General features: G+C 47.3%; 1 protein-coding gene across 6 annotated transcripts in view; it reads right to left on the minus strand.

The window, feature by feature from the left end:
- Positions 1-9,892, minus strand: part of LCORL (ligand dependent nuclear receptor corepressor like) — a 101,597-nt gene extending 91,705 nt beyond the window's left edge. Inside the window, exons 1-2 of one of the 6 annotated variants that reach the window (XM_038752192.1) lie at positions 9,777-9,811; positions 6,883-7,046 (exon numbers count right to left, since the gene is read on the minus strand). Coding sequence is in view for 1 of the 6 variants with exons in the window: in XM_038752186.1 (XP_038608114.1) it covers positions 9,777-9,789 (13 nt within the window). In the remaining 5 variants the exon portion in view is untranslated. Of the gene's footprint in view, positions 1-6,882; positions 7,047-9,776 lie in introns of those variants that run through there. The other 5 variants (XM_038752186.1, XM_038752191.1, XM_038752190.1 and 2 more) reach the window with 5 other exon arrangements.
- Positions 9,893-18,931: the final 9,039 nt, after the last annotated feature.

An 18,931-nucleotide genomic window follows, 5' to 3' on the forward strand; every position in this document is an offset into this window, starting at 1 on the left:
GCCTTGGGCAAGTCATTTCACTTCTCTGTGCCTCAATGCTACCTCCTACTTAGACTGTGAGCCCCATGCAAGACAGGGCCTATGTCCACCCTAATTCACTTGCATCTACTCCTGCGTTTGGGGGGAGGGGTAGAGAAGAGAGAGAGAAGAGAGAGGAGAGAGGGAGAGAGAGGGAGAGAGAGGGAGAGAGAGGGAGAGAGAGGGAGAGAGAGGGAGAGAGAGGGAGAGAGAGGGAGAGAGAGGGAGAGAGAGGGAGAGAGAGGGAGAGAGAGGGAGAGAGAGGGAGAGAGAGGGAGGGAGAGAGAGAGAGAGAGAGAGACAGAGACAGAGAGAGAGAGAGAGAGAGACCGGCCAGAAAGGTGGATAATCAGGAGAAGAAAGTGTCACTGAAGCTAACCTGATTATCTTGCATTTTCCCAGTATTTTTGGAGCATGGGTTCTAATCCCGGCTCCACCACTTGTCTGTTGTATGAACATGGGCAAGTCACTTAACTTCTCTCTGCCTCAGTTCCCTCATCTGTAAATTGGGGATTAAGACTGCGAGCCCTATGTAGAACAGGGACTGTGTCCAACCCAAATATCTTGTATCTACCCCAGCGCTTAGAACAGTGCATGTCACGTAGTAAGTGCTTAATAAATACCACTATTAATATTGTTGTTCTTGTTACAGTGCCTGGCACATAGTAAGAATGTCACAAATACTCATTTAAAGCAGCTAAGTTGGATGTTTCCAGGAGAAGGAAGTGGGCCACTGCATCATTTCTCATTTCATCACAAGATCCCAACCCAGATCAGAATAGGAGGACTTCCTAACTCTCACACAGCCCTCCCGGTCCAAAATACTAAACACAAGTTAAAAATCAGAATTAGGATCAGAAGCGATCACTTCAGTTTATGGAGAGATCGGTTCTTCCAGTTGGAAGCTACTGACACCGGACTTTATCGTCGCATGAAGGTACACTGTATCTAGGTAGATATCCATTGCGGCAAGAACGTTCCTTAATCATTCAAGAGTGCCGCATCTGAATTGGAGAATGAAAACACACCGTATGCAGAACCGTCTACGTATGTTTCCTTTTCAGCCTTTGTCAGGCTAGTTCTACTTCCCGAGATTAGTATAACCTCTCTTCATTAGACCCACATCTCAAGTTCCGCTCTCGTCAATTCTGCATGATACCGTCACACTCATCTTCCCCAGGTCATGCTATTCCTACCTCTCTCCTTAGCGTCTTTCAGTGAATTCCCTCCTACACTCCCATCATCTAAACATGAGAACTAACATCTTCACTATTTCAAGTCTCCCCCGACTCTCTGCCACCTTCGTTCTTTCTCAGAAAAGTCAGCCTTTTAATCCACCCTTCCCACTGAGCTTGAAACAACCTCCTTCTCCCTGCTCTCCAAGTGCCCTCTTTCCCATTCTAACAGCTTCTGAATTTCCAACTGATGCCGGGAAGCAGCATAGTCTACTGGATAGAGCCCAGGCCCGGCATTCAGAAGGACCTGGGTTCTAATTCCAGCTCCGCCACTTGTCTGCTGTGTGACAACTTCTCTGTGCCTCAGTTACCTCATCTGTAAAACAGGGACTGACTGTGAGCCCCATGTGGGAAATAATGATGATGATAATAATAATAATAATTGTGGTGTTTGTTAAGTGCTTACTATGTGCACTGTACTAGGTGCTGGGGTGGATACAAGCAAATCGGGTTGGACACAGTCCCTGCCCCATGTGGGGCTCACAGTCTCAATCCCCATTTTACAGATGAGGTAAAATGAGGCTCAGAGAAGTGAAGTGACTTGCCCAAGGTCAAACAGCAGACAGTGGCGGAGCCGGGACTAGAACCCATGGCCTTCTGACGCTCAGGCCCGTGTTCTATCCAGTACGCCAGGACTGAGTCCAACCTGACTAGCTTGTATCTTCCCTAGAGCTAAGGACAGTGCCGGGCACATGGTAAGCGCTTAATAACAACTACCATCAAAACAAAACCAAAACCTTATCCAACAAATGGGAAAGGTGGGGGCAAATTCCACCACCAAAATCTCCAACCCCTGAGTCTCTCCACCCACTACACGCATTTACCACTAAGCCTGCACAATAGCACAATACAGCGGCCTATAGCTCTACCTTCATGTTTGTTTCCGTATCAGCGGTCTTAAAGCAGTCAACGGGCACATGCAAAGTTTTTCAGGTGCCACACTGTTCAGACCGAGGGTAGGGAGGGTAGAGTAATAACCTATGCTACTGCTCTAGAGATGTGCCCCATTCTCCATTGATTGGGCCAGTGAGCTGTCATCATGCATCAGTGGCCAGAGCCACCCTTCCCCTTGACTCCTGCTGCCCAGGCTACAGTTCTGGAGCTAGCCGGGTACACCTGGCTCCTCGGGGTCTTCTGCCACTTACCCTGATATCTGAATTGTTCCTCTGGAATCACATACTCTCCAGACCTACCACCGTAAATGGAAAACAAGCGCGGGGAGGGAAGCAATGCAGGACTTGGGGCCGTGGCTAAAACACAACCAGAGACTGAAGAGCCAAGCAAGACAGCCTGGCATGCTACTGCCTGGCATAATAATAATAATGATGGCATTTATTAAGCACTTACTATGTGCAAAGCACTGTTCTAAGCACTGGGGAGGTTACAAGGCATGCATGCCAGACTGCCAATCATTTGACTGGAGTGGAGGTATCGCCTCTTACTTAGCCACCACTTGTTTTGAATTACCCGGCTAGGTGCCTAATACTTACTTCTAACATTAGATATTAAGTAGAAGCAGTATGGCCTAGTGGAAATAGAATGGGCCTGGGAATCAGAATACCTGGGTTCTAATCCCGGCATCGCCACTCACCTGCTGTGTGACCTTGGGCAATTCAATTAACTTCTCTGTGCCTCAGTTCCCTCACTGGCCAAATAGGGATTCAATACCTGTATTCCCTCCTACTTAGAATGTGAGCCCCGTGTGGGACCTGATGATCTTGTATCTCCTCCAGCATTTGGCACCTAGTAAGCGCTTAACGATACTACATTTATGACAACTTCCAATGATTCTTATATACAGTGTCTTGAAATCTAAGGCCAGAGTCAAGGAAAGGATGACCAACTCTGTGTTCTTTAATGGTATTTGTTAAGAGCCTACTATGTGCCAGGCCCTATTCTAGGCAATGGGGTAGATCATCAATATAATCAAGTTGGACACAGACTCTGTCCCACACAGGGCTCACTCAGTCTTAACCCCGATTTTACAGATGAGGCACAGAGAAGTGAAGTTACTTGCCCCGGGTCCCAAAGCGCTCAAAGTGGTTGAACCAGGATCAGAACCCAGGTCCTCTAACTCCCAGGCCTGGGGTCCCACCATGGGGCCACGAAACGTCTATACTGTACTCTCCCAAGTGCTTAGTACAGTGCTCTGCACACAGTGAGGGCTCTTAAATACGACTGATTGCAAACGCAACAGGGGTCAAGAAGGAGAGCAGGGAGGCGGTCTTTTCATCTGCTCACGATATCTTTCTTCCAAGGAACTCGATAATTCTACAAACTGCATAGAAAAGGAGCCAAGAGTGATTGAGGAAGATGCTCGTGCCCAAATCATGAGAACATTATTCTAACGCTATCACTAATTTTCCATATGGTTTAAATTAATTGATAAGTGAAGGAAGCAGAGGCCCAGGTTTGCAAAAATGTATAAAAACAGCTACTTGTGGCCAGATGTCATCAAGAGATCTGCGCGTGCCCTTGTGCCTCTACCTCGATGACACGATACGATTAAATTAAGGCCTGGTTTGAGAGAGGATAAATGATGACTAGCAGTGACCCCAGAGAGGTAGAGGGCAATGGGCTAGCGGTTACTGGGGTTCAATTATGCTCTGTAGTATCCCTGGTACTGCCTTAAAAGTAGTACCTGCTGATCTTTTTTATGGCAAAATCCAGATTTGGGGAGGGGGCGGGGGGGGAAGAAGGAGAATGGGGTGGGATTGGTGAGGCAACTTTCAAATGAAAGGAAAACATGGATTTTTCAGAGCCATGCTAACCAGACCCCTTCTTTTTACTCTCCTGGTTTTAGACATAGCATTGTTCATTAGTACCTCCACAGATCCTGCTCAAAAAGGAATAAAGAGATGATCCTCTAACCAACCAATTTTCTTTTATGTTTACTGTTCTGGAAAAGGGTCTGTTTGAAAAGGAGGTTGTGACTATTAGATAAAATGAGGTTTAGGGATTAACGGAGTATTTTAATTATTTTGTTCTCTATGGATGCTCAAGAGACTTAAACTATTTAACTACCTTGACTTGGATGTCACCTTTCCTGGACTTTTCCCCTGCTTTTGGTTTTATCTGGCTTAATCAGAGAGACCATTTGTGGAACTGCTTTGAACCAAGAAGAGCCATTAAACAGTTACAGAACTGAGGAGAAAAAATATAAAAACAATTCGATGGAATACATGCAAAACAACAAGGGACACTATCCAGGACAGGAGAAAACATCTTTGAATTAGTTCTCAGAAGAGGGATCTTAAATATGAACCAGAACTTTTGAAATAGTTTCTAAACTCGGCTAACATACCGGCCAAGAATGCAAATGTCCGCAGGGTTAGGAAGCCTGAAAACTACATGTGGGCAAGGGACTGAGATGGTATGGTGGGATCCACGTGGTAGGGGCTGACGGGAACAGAAACGATGGTTTTGTTCCCACCTATGCACAGACTACTTCAAAACCCTGACAGATTCACTCCCAATTTAAATATCTTGCTTGGCCTGTTTCTCTTTTATCTTTTTCTTTCCCTCAAGAGTATGCTATACACAAATTTTCATAATAATAATAATAATAATGTTGGTATTTAAGCGCTATGTGCCAAGCACTGTTCTAAGCACTAATTTCATATTTACTGGCCCTCTTTTTTTTTTAAACACATTCAAAGCACACTTTTCTGTTCTGTTTTTACTATGTATTTGAGAGCCAACAGCCTGATCAGGGAAATCAAGACTTCAAATTATTAGCATTTCATCTGCCCACTGATTCTTAAAGGCCTGCCAATATTTCAGGGCCCGGACCTGTGCGTAATTTACATGTGACTTTCTAAGGCAAGTTAAGAGTATTATAAAAATCAACTGATTAGATAAGGACTCCGGACTCCTTATCCAAAATACTTCCCCCAAAAGATGGCTATAAAAGCAGCTGAGTCAACATCAAATAAGCCCCCAGATTCAATTGCACAAAGGCATAAAGGTACAATCCCCAGTTACTCAAGTCCAAGTGGGTGTTTAAAAAAAAAAAAAGGCATATACAGTAGTCATCACAAGTGGTCGGGAGAAGTCAAAACCACCACATCTTCGAGAGCCTCTTTGCCAAATCTATAAAATGTTCCTCCGGGCAGGATTTTGATCCCCTAGTTGAACATGATGGCAATCCTCCACCCACCCACAACACACACACACACACACAAGTGCACACACCACCACCCCCTTTCTATTTTCTTGAAATCTGAGAGATACAGTTACACACCTCTGAGGCAAAATTGAATCAGTGCGCTAATTTTAAGACAGATTCAAAAGGCCTGTAATCTTGTTCTAACTCCACTGTGTTACACTGACAAGTTGTTAGGCTTCTCAGCATCTCTACACAATGTGGAGTACAGATCTTTTCTATGGGTGAGGAGGCTAATAAATTACCAGAGTGAAAATGAAAGCTGTTATGGAGTGAAAAAGACCACAGCATTGAGTACATGTTGATTTGCTCGTATTTGCTAACTGATTTTAGAATACACAATATTTAGATGGAAAAGCGCTATATACATATTCAGTTAACCACTGCCTTCCCCCCCCCCCCCCCCACACACACACTACATACAGTACCCATGTCAAACACGGAATCCAACAGGTGATTCTTTAAAACCTTAAAAAAAGATCTGCACCCATACTGAGCCCTCCTTCATAGTGTATGTTTGAGAAAAAATGTCCATGTATACATACGGCCTAAAAAAAAAAAAAAAATTACATTCACACACAGGGCCTATCTACACTCTGGTAAAAATCAGTATTTGGAAAAAAAAAAAGTCACAGATGACAAGAATGATCCCAAATAATCTGAGTATTCTGTAAGGATGACAACACGGAATCCAACAGGTGATTCTTTAAAACCTTAAAAAAAGATCTGCACCCATACTGAGCCCTCCTTCATAGTGTATGTTTGAAAAAAAATGTCCATGTATACTTACGGCCTAAAAAAAAAAAAATTACATTCACACACAGGGCCTATCTATACTCTGGTAAAAAATCAGTATTTGGAAAAAAAAAAGAGTCACAGATGACAAGAATGATCCCAAATAATCTGAGTATTCTGTAAGGATGACAACACGGCTAATTTTCCAAATATTTGCCTCCTGGCCTAATCAATCTTTCGCCATTTTTTTAAGTGTCCGAAAAAGCCACCACACGAAACGAGATTTCTCAAGACACACAGCTCCACGTTTATGGGCGTAATGAAGTTAAGAGAGGGAAGACAAAGTACATTCCAGCACTAAAATATAATAAAAAACACTCAGGAAAAACCATCCCCCTTTTTGCCCTACCTAATTCAATATGCTCCCGCACAACGGAACTACGCTGATTCTGGCAACAGCCATGTTGCGAGGCTGTCATCAGGCTGGGTTCTGGCTGAACTCGGTTCAGTGACTATTCAGAGTCAGAATAGCTGCGACTAACTATAAAGTGCAACAGGAGGGCTGGGATTCTTACAACTACCATTCTTTCAAGCCGGAACTGTGAAGCTTACTCAAAAACACCCCTTCCCAAAGTTGACACAACGTCAGGTGTAAGTTTTACTGGACTCTTGCTTTGATAATTAAGCCAATGATACTGAAAAGTTTCCTGGGAAGATCCAGATATTTACAGGTCTGACAGCTCGCTTTTCCTCCTTTGGGTGCGTCGAGTGAATCCGGTCCGGACTTCTTCACGGTGGCCCTGGTATATATCTAGGCCTTTAACTGAACTATTTCTTGGGGAGCTCTTCTAGCCTCCTTAAGTTCCCGCAGCACGCTCCTACAGCACACGGTCCTAAAAAGATGTGAACCGCTTACTACGCGTCTCCCGCAACAGAACAGAATTTGGTGCATCCTTCCTAGATTGTAACTTCAGCCGGCGAGAATCTAAAGAAATAACCGGGAGGGAGGGAATCGGGGGGTGGGGGCAAGAAGAACAGATGGAAACAAGACGAAGAGACTTGTTTTCCGCCACACTTTAAGGTTATGTTTACCTAACTCCGTGCCAAAGAACTTCCAGGGGAGTAAAGCAAGCTGTTGGGCTTCGCTCCCCGGACAATGGCCCCCTCCCTTCCCCTGGCCTGATATCTGGGGCTTCTCTCGGTGCCCGAGACCAGAAAACCTGCCCAGTCAATTGTCCGGCTCGTGTCCAGTGTGGGTAGCAAGGTGCGAGCGCCGCCCCTTACCCGGGTACCATTGCGTGCACCAACGTTGGCGACGGTTTGGAAGGAACCTGGGCAAAGACTCCCCAGTTCGGTGGGTGGGGGCTGTGTGAAGGAAGTGGATTTTGGGGGGAGGTGGCTGTGATGGGAGTTTGGGGGGCTGTGGTGGGAGCGGGTTTTGGGGGGGGGGCTTTGATGGGAGTGGGTTTCTTTGGAGAGGAGACTGTGATGGGAGTGTGTTTTTTTGAGGGGGGCTATGATGGGAGTGGGTTTTTTGGGGGGAGGCTGTGATGGGAGTAGGTTTTGGGGGGGCTGTAATGGGAATGGGTTTCTTTGGAGAGGAGACTGTGATGGGAGTGGGTTTCTTTGGAGTGGAGACTGTGATGGGAATGGGGCTTGGGGGGCTATAATGGGAATGAGGCGTTTTTTTTTTTGAAGGGGCCTGTGATGGAAGTGGAGTTTATTGGGGGCAGACTGTGATGGGAGTGGGTTTTGAGGGGGCTGTAACAGGAGTGGGTTTTGGGGGAGAGGCTGTGATCAAAGTGGGTTCTGGGGGGCCATAATGGGAGTGGGTTGGGGGGAGGGCTGTGATGGGAATGGGGCTTTTTTGGAGAGGAGGTCGTGAGGGGAGTAGGCGGGGGGCTATAATGGGAGAGGGTTTTCCGGTGGGGCTGGGATGGGAGTGGTTGGGGGGGGGGGGGCTATAATGGAAGAGGGTTTTCCAGTGGGGCTGTGATGGGAGTAGGTTGGGGGGGGCTATAATGGGAGAGGGTTTTCTGGTGGGGCTGTGATAATAATAATGGCATTTATTAAGTGCTTACTATGTGCAGAGCACTGTTCTAAGCACTGGGGAGGTTACAAGGTGATCAGGTTGTCCCACGGGGGGCTCACAGTCAATCGTATTTTACAGATGAGGTAATTGAGGCACAGAGAAGTTAAGTGACTTGCCCAAAGTCACGCAGCTGACAACTGGCGGAGCCGGGAGTGGTTGGGGGGGCGCTATAATGGGAGAGGGTTTTCTGGTGGGGCTATGATGGGAGTAGGTTGGGGGGGCTGCAACGAGAGAGGGCTTTCTGGTGGGGCTGTGATGGGAGTAGGTTGGGGGGGCTGCAATGAGAGAAGGCTTTCTGGTGGGGCTGTGATGGGAATAGTTTGGGGGGGCTATAATGGGAAAGGGTTTTCTGGTGGGGCTGTGATGGGAGTAAGTTGGGGGGGCTATAATGGGAGAGGGTTTTCTGGTGGGGCTGTGATGGGAGTAGGTTGGGGGGGCTATAATGGGAGAGGGTTTTCCGGTGGGGCTGTGATGGGAGTAGGTTGGGGGGCTGTGATGGGAGTGGTTTGGGGGGCTATAATGGGAGAGGGTTTTCTGGTGGGGCTGTGATGGGAGTAGGCTGGGGGGGCTATAACGGGAGAGGATTTGCTGGTGGGGCTGTGATGGGAGTAGGTTGGGGGGGTTATAATGGGAGAGGGTTTTCTGGTGGGGCTGTGATGGGAGTAAGTTGGGGGGGCTATAATGGGAGAGGGTTTTCTGGTGGGGCTGTGATGGGAGTAGGTTGGGGGGGCTATAATGGGAGAGGGTTTTCCGGTGGGGCTGTGATGGGAGTAGGTTGGGGCGCTGTGATGGGAGTGGTTTGGGGGGCTATAATGGGAGAGGGTTTTCTGGTGGGGCTGTGATGGGAGTAGGCTGGGGGGGCTATAACGGGAGAGGATTTGCTGGTGGGGCTGTGATGGGAGTAGGTTGGGGGGGTTATAACGGGAGAGAGTTTTCTGGAGGGGCTGTGATAGGAGTGGTTTGGGGGGGCCTATAATGGAAGTAGGTTGGGGGGGCTATAATGGGAGAGGGCTTTCTGGTGGGGCTGTGATGGAAGTGGTTTGGGGGGCTATAATGGGAGAGGGTTTTCCGGTGGGGATGTGATGGGAATAGGTTGGGGGGCGGCTGTAATGGGAGAGGATTTTCCGGTGGGGCTGGGACGGGAGTAGGGATTTTCTGGGGGGGTCTGCGATGGGACTGAAAAAGGGGGGCGGGGGGGGGGGGAGGCAGGTCCAGTCCCACGGCCCGCTCCCCGAGATGGGAGCCGGAGGGGCGTCCGCGGGGAGCAGGGGGCGCCGTCGTCATGGCAACCCCGCCCCCCCGCCCCAGCCGTCCAGGCCGCCAAGGAGGGAGGGCGAACTTCAAATCCCAACCGTCGGGCGCTCGAGCGGCTCCTTCTTAAAGACGTACACACACCGACCGACCGACCGACCGACGGCTCCCGCACAAAACAGCGGGAGCGTCGGCGGCGGCGGCGGCGGGCACGGACAGCTCGGCGGGGGCGGTGTGTGTGTGTGTGTGTGTGGGGGGGGGGGTCCGGTCCCTCTCTTACCTACACAGTGCATGAGGCGGTGTCTCCAGGAGTCGAGTTCCCGCCGGAATCCCCTCCTCTCGGCGGCGCAGCGCGGGCTCCGGCACTGCGCGGCCGCGGCGGCGGCGGCGGCGGCGGCTGCGGCTGAGGCGGCGGCTGAGGCGGCGGCTGTGGCGGCGGCGGCGGCGGCTGAGGCGGCTGAGGCGGCTGTGGCGGTGGCGGCGGCCGTGGCGGCGGCAGCGGCCATTCTCCCTCTTCCCTTGTCCATCTGCGTCCCGCGTCACGCGCCCTCATTTACATACGGGAGGCGCGGGCCCCCACCCGGCCCGCGCGGGCCTCCCGGCGCTCCAGCCCCGCCGCGCGCCCGCGCCTGCGCGCCCTCGTTGATTGACACGTGTCACTCCCCCTCTCCCGACGTCACCCCCGAGGGAAAGGGGAGGGCGCGCCAACCCGGCCCCGCCAGAGCGGCGGGAAGGAGCCGGCGCGGGGGCCGACGGGACGGGGGGAGGCCCCGCCCCCCGCGCCCCTCCCCGACGAGACTACAACTCCCGGCATGCCCCGGGACGGGGGGCGCCGAGCCGCCCGCCGCCCGCGGGCCCGGGGCATGCCGGGACTTGTAGTCCGCCCCGGGGCCGCCCGAGTTACCGCCGTCATTCATTCAACCGTATTTATCGAGCGCTTGCTGTGCGCAGAGCGCTGTGCTAAGCGCTTGGGAAGTCCAAGTTGGCAACATCTAGAGACGGTCCCTACCCGACAGCGGGCTCGCAGTCTAGAAGGGGGAGACAGGCGACAAAACAAAACATATTAATAAAATAAATAGAATGAATATGTACAAGTAAAATAAATGTTCGTTCATTCATTCAATCGTATTTATTGAGCGCTTACTGTGTGCAGAGCACTGTACTAAGCGCTTGGTCGGCAACATATAGAGACGGTCCCTACCCGACAGCGGGCTCACAGGCTAGAAGGGGGAGACAGACAACAAAACCAAACATATTAACAAAATATAATAAATAGAATAAAAAGTATGTACAAGTAAAATAAATATTCTTTTACTCAATCGTATTTATTGAGCGCTTACTGTGTGCAGAGCACCGTATTAAGCGCTTGGGAAGTCCAAGTTGGCAACATGTAGAGACAGTCCCTATCCGACAGCGGGCTCACAGTCTAGAAGGGGGAGACAGACGACAAAACAAAACATATTAACAAAATAAAATAAATAGAATAAATATGTACAAGTAAAACAAATGTTCGTTCATTCATTCATTCAATCGTATTTATCGAGCGCTTACTGTGTGCAGAGCACTGGACTAAGCGCTTGGGAAGTCCAAGTTGGCAACATCTAGAGACGGTCCCTACCCGACAGCGGGCTTACAGTCTAGAAGGGGGAGACAGACAACAAAACCAAACATATTAACAAAATATAATAAATAGAATAAAAAGTATGTACAAGTAAAATAAATATTCTTTTACTCAATCGTATTTATTGAGCGCTTACTGTGTGCAGAGCACCGTACTAAGCGCTTGGGAAGTCCAAGTTGGCAACATGTAGAGACAGTCCCTACCCGACAGCGGGCTCGCAGTCTAGAAGGGGGAGACAGACAACAAAACAAAACATATTAACAAAATAAAATAAATAGAATAAATATGTACAAGTAAAACAAATGTTCATTCATTCATTCATTCATTCAATCGTATTTATCGAGCGCTTACTGTGTGCAGAGCACTGGACTAAGCGCTTGGGAAGTACAAGTTGGCAACATCTAGAGACGGTCCCTACCCGACAGCTGGCTCACAGTCTAGAAGGGGGAGACAGACTACAAAACAAAACATATTAACAAAATAAAATAAATAGAATAAAAAGTATGTACAAGTAAAATAAATATTCTTTCATTCAATCGTATTTATTGAGCGCTTACTGTGTGCAGAGCACCGGACTAAGCGCTTGGGAAGTCCAAGTTGGCAACATATAGGGACAGTCCCTACCCGACAGCAGGCTCACAGTCTAGAAGGGGGAGACAGACAGCAAAACATATCAACAAAATAAAATAAATAGAATAAATATGTACAAGTAAAATAAATGTTCATTCATTTATTCATTCATTCATTCAATCGTATCTATCGAGCGCTTACTGTGTGCAGAGCACTGTACTAAGCGCTTGGGAAGTCCAAGTTGGCAACATCTAGAGACGGTCCCTACCAGACAGCGGGCTCAGAGTCTAGAAGGGGGAGACAGACAACAAAACCAAACATAATAACAAAATAAAATAAATAGAATAAGTATGTACAAGTAAAATAAATATTCTTTCATTCAATCGTATTTATTGAGCAAATATTGTGTGCAGAGCACCGGACTAAGCGCTTGGGAAGTCCAAGTTGGCAACATCTAGAGACGGTCCTTACCGTACAGCGGGCTCACAGTCTAGAAGGGGGGGACAGACAACAATCATAATAATAATCATAATAATAATAATAAGAAGAAGAATGATTGCATTTATTAAGCGCCTACTATGCGAAAAGCACTGTTCTAAGCGCTGAGGAGGTTACAAGGTGATCAGATTGTCCCAGGGGAGGTGGGCTCACAGTCTTCATCCCCATTTTAACACATGAGGGAACTGAGGCCCAGAGAATCATAATAATAATAATGATGGCATTCATTAAGCACTTACTATGTGCAAAGCACTGTTCTAAGCGCTGAGAAGGATACAATAATAATAATAATAATAATAATAATAATTATGGAATTTGTTAAGCGCTTATTATGTGCAAAGCACTGTTCTAAGCGCTGGGGAAGATACAAGGTAAGCAGGTTATCCCACACGGGGCTCACAGTCTTCATCCCCATTTTTCAGATGAGGGAACTGAGGCCCAGAGAATAATAATAATGATGATAATGGCATTTATTAAGCGCTTACTATGCGCAAAGCACTGTTCTAAGCGCTGGGGAGGTTACAAGGTGATCAGGTTGCCCCCCGTGGGGGGGGGGGGGGCGGCTCACAGTCTTCATCCCCATTTTACAGATGAGGGAACTGAGGCACAGAGAATAATAATAATAATGATGATGGCATTTATTAAGCGCTTACTATGTGCAAAGCACTGCTCTTAGCGCTGGGGAGGTTACAGGGTGATCAGGTTGTCCCCCGGGGGGCTCACAGTCTTCATCTCCATTTTACACATGAGGGAACTGAGGCCCAGAGAATAATAATAATAATAATGGTGATGGCATTCATTCATTCATTCAATCGTATTTATTGAGCACTTACTGTGTGCAGAGCACTGTACTAAGCGCTTGGGAAGTACAAGTTGGCAACATATAGAGACAGTCCCTACCCGACAGTGGACTCACAGTCTAGAAGCGCTTACTATGAGCAAAGCACTGTCCTAAGCGCTGGGGAGGTTACAAGGTGATCAGGTTGTCCCACGGGAGGGGCTCACAGTCTTCATTCCCATTTTACAGATGAGGGAACTGAGGCACAGAGAATAATAATAACGATGATGATGGCATTTATTAAGCGCTTACTATGTGCAAAGCACTGTTCTAAGCGCTGGGGAGGTTACAATGTGATCAGGTTGTCCCACGGTGGGGGGGGGTGGGGGCGCTCACAGTCTTCACCCCCATTTTACAGATGAGGGAACTGAGGCCCAGAGAATAATAATAAAAATAATAATGATGGCATTTATTAAGCACTTACTATGTGCAAAGCACTGTTCTAAGCGCTGGGGAGGTTACAAGGTGATCAGGTTGTCCCCCGGGGGGCTCACAGTCTTCATCCCCATTTTACAGATGAGGGAACTGAGGCCCAGAGAAGTGAAGTGACTTGCCCAAAGTCACACAGCCGACAATTGGCAGAGCGGAATTTGAACCCATGACCTCTGACTCCCAAGCCCGGGCTCTTTCCCCGAGCCACGCTGCTTCTCATCGTATTGACGGCATTGGTTAAGCGCTTACTATGTGCAAAGCACTGGTCTAAGCGCTGGGGGGGGATACAGGGTGATCAGGTGGTCTCACTTGGGGCTCATGGGGCTCACAGTCTTAACTCCCATTTTAATAAAAATAATAATAATAATAATAATAATAATAGTGATAATGGCATTGGTTAAACGCTTACTATGTGCGAAGCACTGTTCTAAGCGCTTGGGGGATACAAGGTGATCAGGTGGTCTCCCGTGGGGCTCACAATCTTCATCACCATTTTACATCATCATCATCATCATCAATCGTATTTATTGAGCGCTTACTATGTGCAGAGCACTGTACTAAGCGCTTGGGAAGTACAAACTGGCAACATCTAGAGACAGTCCCTACCCAACAGTGGGCTCACAGTCTAAAAGGGGGAGACAGAGAACAAAACCAAACATACTAACAAAGTAAAATAAATAGGATAGATATGTACAAGTAAAATAAATAAATAAATAAATACATAAATAAATAAATAGAGTAATAAATATGTACAAACATATATACATATATACAGGTGCTGTGGGGAAGGGAAGGAGGTAAGATGGGGGGATGGAGAGGGGGACGAGGGGGAGAGGAAGGAAGGGGCTCAGTTTGGGAAGGCCTCCTGGAGGAGGTGAGCTCTCAGCAGGGCCTTTACAGATGCGGTAACTGAGGCAGAGAGAATAGTAATAATAATAATGGCAGTTGTTAAGCGCTTACTATGCGCGAAGCACTGTTCTAAGCTCTGGGGAGGATACAAGGTGATCAGGTTCTCCCACGGGGGGGCTCCCAGTCTTCATCCCCATTTTACAGATGAGGGAATTGAGGCACGGAGAATTTAAGTGATTTACCCAAAATCACACAGTTGACAAGTGGCGGAACGGGATTAGAACCCACGACCTCTGACTCCCTAAACCCGGGCTCTTTCCACTGAGCCACGCTGCTTCTCTCAGTCATCATCATCATAATAATGTTGGCATTTGTTAAGCGCTTACTATGTGCGAAGCACTGGTCTAAACGTTGAGGGGGGATACAAGGTGATCAGGTTGTCCCACGTGGGGCTCACAGTCTTAACCCCCATTTTAATAATAATAATAATAATATTAATAATAATGACAATGGCATCTGTTAAGCGCTTACCATGTGCGAAGCACTGTTCTAAGCGCTGGGGAGGTTACAAGGTGATCAGGTTGTCTCCCGTGCGGCTCACAGTCTTTTTTTTTTTATTGACATTTATTAAGCGCTTACTATGTGCAAAGCACTGTTCTAAGCGCTGGGGAGTTTACAAGGTGATCAGATTGTCCCACGGGAGGCTCACAGTCTTCATCCCCATTTGACAGATGAGGGAACTGAGGCCCAGGGAAGTGAAGTGACTTGCCCAAAGTCACACAGCTGACATGTGGCGGAGCTTCATCCCCATTTTACAGATGAGGGAACCGAGGCACAGCGAAGAATAATAATAATGATGATAGCATTTGTTAAGCGCTTATTATGTGCGAAGCACTGGTCTAAGCGCTGGGGGGGATACAGGGTGATCAGGTGGTCTCACGTGGGGCTCACAGGCTTCATCCCCATTTTAATAATAATAAGGATGGCATTTGTTAAGCGCTTACTATGTGCGAAGCACTGGTCAAAGCGCTGGGGGGATACAAGGTAATCAGGTGGTCCCACGTGGGGCTCACAGTCTTAACCCCCATTTTAATAATAATAATAATGGCATTTATTAAGCGCTTAATATGAGCAAAGCAATCAATCGATCGTATTTATTGAGCGCTTACTTTGTGCAGAGCACTGTACTAAGCGCTTGGGAAGTACAAATTGGCAGCATATAGAGACAGTCCCTTCCCAACAGTGTGCTCACAGTCTAAAAGGGGGAGACAGAGAACAAAACCAAACGTACTAACAAAATAGAATAGATATGTACAAGTAAAATAAATAAATAAATAAAGTAATAAATATGTACAAATATATACACAGGACTGTTCTAACTGTTCAAAGCACTGTTCTAAGCGCTGGGAGGCTACAAGGTGATCAGGTTGTCCCACGGGGGGCTCACAATCTTAATCCCCATTTTACAGATGAGTTAACTGAGGCAAAGAGAAGTGCAGTGATTTGCCCAAACTCACACAGCCGACAAGGGGCGGAGGCGGGATTTGAACCCATGACCTCTGACCCCAAAGCCCGTACACTTTTCACTGAGCCACGCTGCTTCTCTGCATTGGCCAATGACAGTGGCATTTGTTAAGCGCTTACTATGTGCGAAGCACTGTTCTAAACGCTGGGGAGGTTACGAGGTGATCAGGTTGTCCCACGGGAGGGGCTCACAGTCTTCATCCCCATTTTACAGATGAGGGAACTGAGGCCCAGAGAATAATAATAGTGATAATGATAGCATTTGTTAAGCGCTTACTATGTGCGAAGCACTGGTCTCACGTGGGGCTCACAGGCTTCATCCCCATTTTAATAATAATAATGATGGCATTTGTTAAGCGCTTACTATGTGCGAAGCACTGTTCTAAGCGCTTGGGGGGATAGAAGGTGATCAGGTTGTCCCACGTGGGGCTCACAGTCTTAACCCCCACTTTAATAATAATAATAATAGTAATGACAATGGCATTTGTTTAGCGCTTATTACGTGCAAAGCACTGTTCTAAGTGCTGGGGAAGATACAAGGTGATCAGGTTGTCCCCCGTGCGGCTCACAGTCTTCATCCCCATTTTACAGGTGAGGGAACTGAGGCACAGAGAATAATAATAATAATAATAATAATAATAATAGCATTTGTTAAACGCTTACTATGTGCGAAGCACTGGTCTAAGCACTGGGGAGATACAGCGTGATCAGGTGGTCTCACGTAGGGCTCACAGGCTTGATCCCCGTTTTAATAATAATAAGGATGGCATTTGTTAAGCGCTTATTATGTGCGAAGCACTGGTCTAAGCGCTGGGGCGATACAAGGTAATCAGGTAGTCCCACATGGGGCTCATAGTTTTAACCCCCATTTTAATAATAATAATAATAATGATGATGGCATTTGTTAAGCGCTTACTATGTGCGAAGCACTGTTCTAAGCGCTTGGGGGATACAAGGTGATCAGGTTGTCCCACGTGGGGCTCACGATCTTCATCCCCATTTTACAGATGAAGTAACTGACGGAGAGAGAATAATAATAATAATAATGGCATTTGTTAAGCGCTTACTGTGTGCGAAGCACTGTTCTAAGCGCTGGGGAGGATACAAGGTGATAAGGTTGTCCCACGTGGGGCTCACAGTCTTCATCCCCATTTTACAGATGAGGGAACTGAGGCACGGAGAATTTAAGTGATTTACCCAAAATCACACAGTTGACAAGTGGCGGAGGCGGGATTAGAACCCACGACCTCTGACTCCCTAAACCCGGGCTCTTTCCACTGAGCCACGCTGCTTCTCTCAATCATCATTATCATCATCATAATGATGGCCTTTGTTAAGCGCTTACTATATGTGCGAAGCACTGTTCTAAACGTTGGGGGGGGGATACAAGTTAATCAGGTTGTCCCACGTGTGGCTCACAGTCTTAACCCCCTTTTTAATAATAATAATAATGACAATGGCATTTGTTAAGCGCTTACTATGTGCGAAGCACTGTTCTTATCGCTGGGGAGGTTACAAGTTAATCAGGTCCCACGTGCGGCTCACAGTCTTAACCCCCCATTTTAATAATAATAACTATAATAATAATAATGACAATGGCATTTGTTAAGCGCTTACTATGTGCGAAGCACTGTTCTTATCGCTGGGGAGGTTACAAGTTAATCAGGCTGTCCCACGTGCGGCTCACAGTCTTAACCCCCATTTTAATAATGATAATAATAATAATAATAATGACAATGGTATTTCTTAAGCGCTTACTATGTGCGAAGCACTGTTCTTACGCTGGGGAGGTTACAAGGTGATCAGGTTGTCCCACGTACGGCTCACAGTCTTAACCCCCATTTTAATAATAATAATAATAATGACAATGGTATTTGTTAATAATAATAATAATAATAATAATAATGTTGGCATTTGTTAAGCGCATACTATGTGCAAAGCACTGTTCTAAGCGCTGGGGTAGATACAAGGTAATCAGGTTGTCCCACGTGGGACTCACAGTCTTCATCCCCATTTTACAGATGAGGGAACTGAGGCCCAGAGAAGTTAAGTGACTTGCCCAAAGTCACACAGCTGACAAGTGGTGGAGCCGGGATTCGAACCCACCACCTCTTGACTCCAAAGCCCGTGCTCTTTCCACTGAGCCACGCTGCTTCTCTAAACTTTGTTAAGCGCTTACTATGTGCGAAGCACTGTTCTTACGCTGGGGAGGTTACAAGGTGATCAGGTTGTCCCACGGGGGGCTCACAGTCTTTAATCCTCATTTTACAGATGAGGTAACTGAGGCTCGGAGAAGTGAAGTGACTTGCCCAAAGTCACACAGCTGACAATTGGTGGAGGCGGGATTAGAACCCACGCCCTGTGACTCCCAAACCCGGGCTCTTTCCACTGCGCCACGCTGCTTCTCCCGTAATCGTAATCAAATCCCTTCAAATCCCTTCAAAGCCCTACTGAGAGCTCACCTCCTCCAGGAGGCCTTCCCAGACTGAGCCCCCTCCTTCCTCTCCTCCTCCTCCTCCTCCCCATCCCCCCCGCCTTGCCTCCTTCCCCTCCTCGCAGCACCTGTATAGATGTATATATGTTTGTACAGATTTATTACTCTATTAATTTTATTTGTACATATTTATTCTATTTATTTTACTTTGTTAATATGTTTTGTTTTGTTGCCTGTCTCCCCCTTCTGGACTGTGAGCCCGCTGTTGGGTAGGGACCGTTCCTATATGTTGTCAACTTGTACTTCCCAAGCGCTTAGTACAGTGCTCTGTACGCAGTAAGCGCTCAATAAATACGATTGAATTGAATAATCAAACTCCCTGCAGTATGTGTTCAGCGCTTACTACGGGCCAGGCCCTCTACTAAGCACTGGGGGGGACTCATTCATTCATTCAATCGTATTTACTGAGCGCTTACTGTGTGCAGAGCGCTATACTAAGCGCTTGGGAAGCACAATTCAGCAATAGAGACAATCCCTGCCCACACAGGGCTTGCAGTCTAGAAGGGGGAAAGACAGACAGCAATACAAGTAAACTGGCATCAGTATAAATAAATGAAATTATAGATACATATCAAAACAAGTATACAGGCATCTATATAGATTATAAAT

Source organism: Tachyglossus aculeatus, chromosome 10, assembly GCF_015852505.1.
Source record: "Tachyglossus aculeatus isolate mTacAcu1 chromosome 10, mTacAcu1.pri, whole genome shotgun sequence".
In the NCBI taxonomy this organism is placed as follows: domain Eukaryota; kingdom Metazoa; phylum Chordata; class Mammalia; order Monotremata; family Tachyglossidae; genus Tachyglossus; species Tachyglossus aculeatus.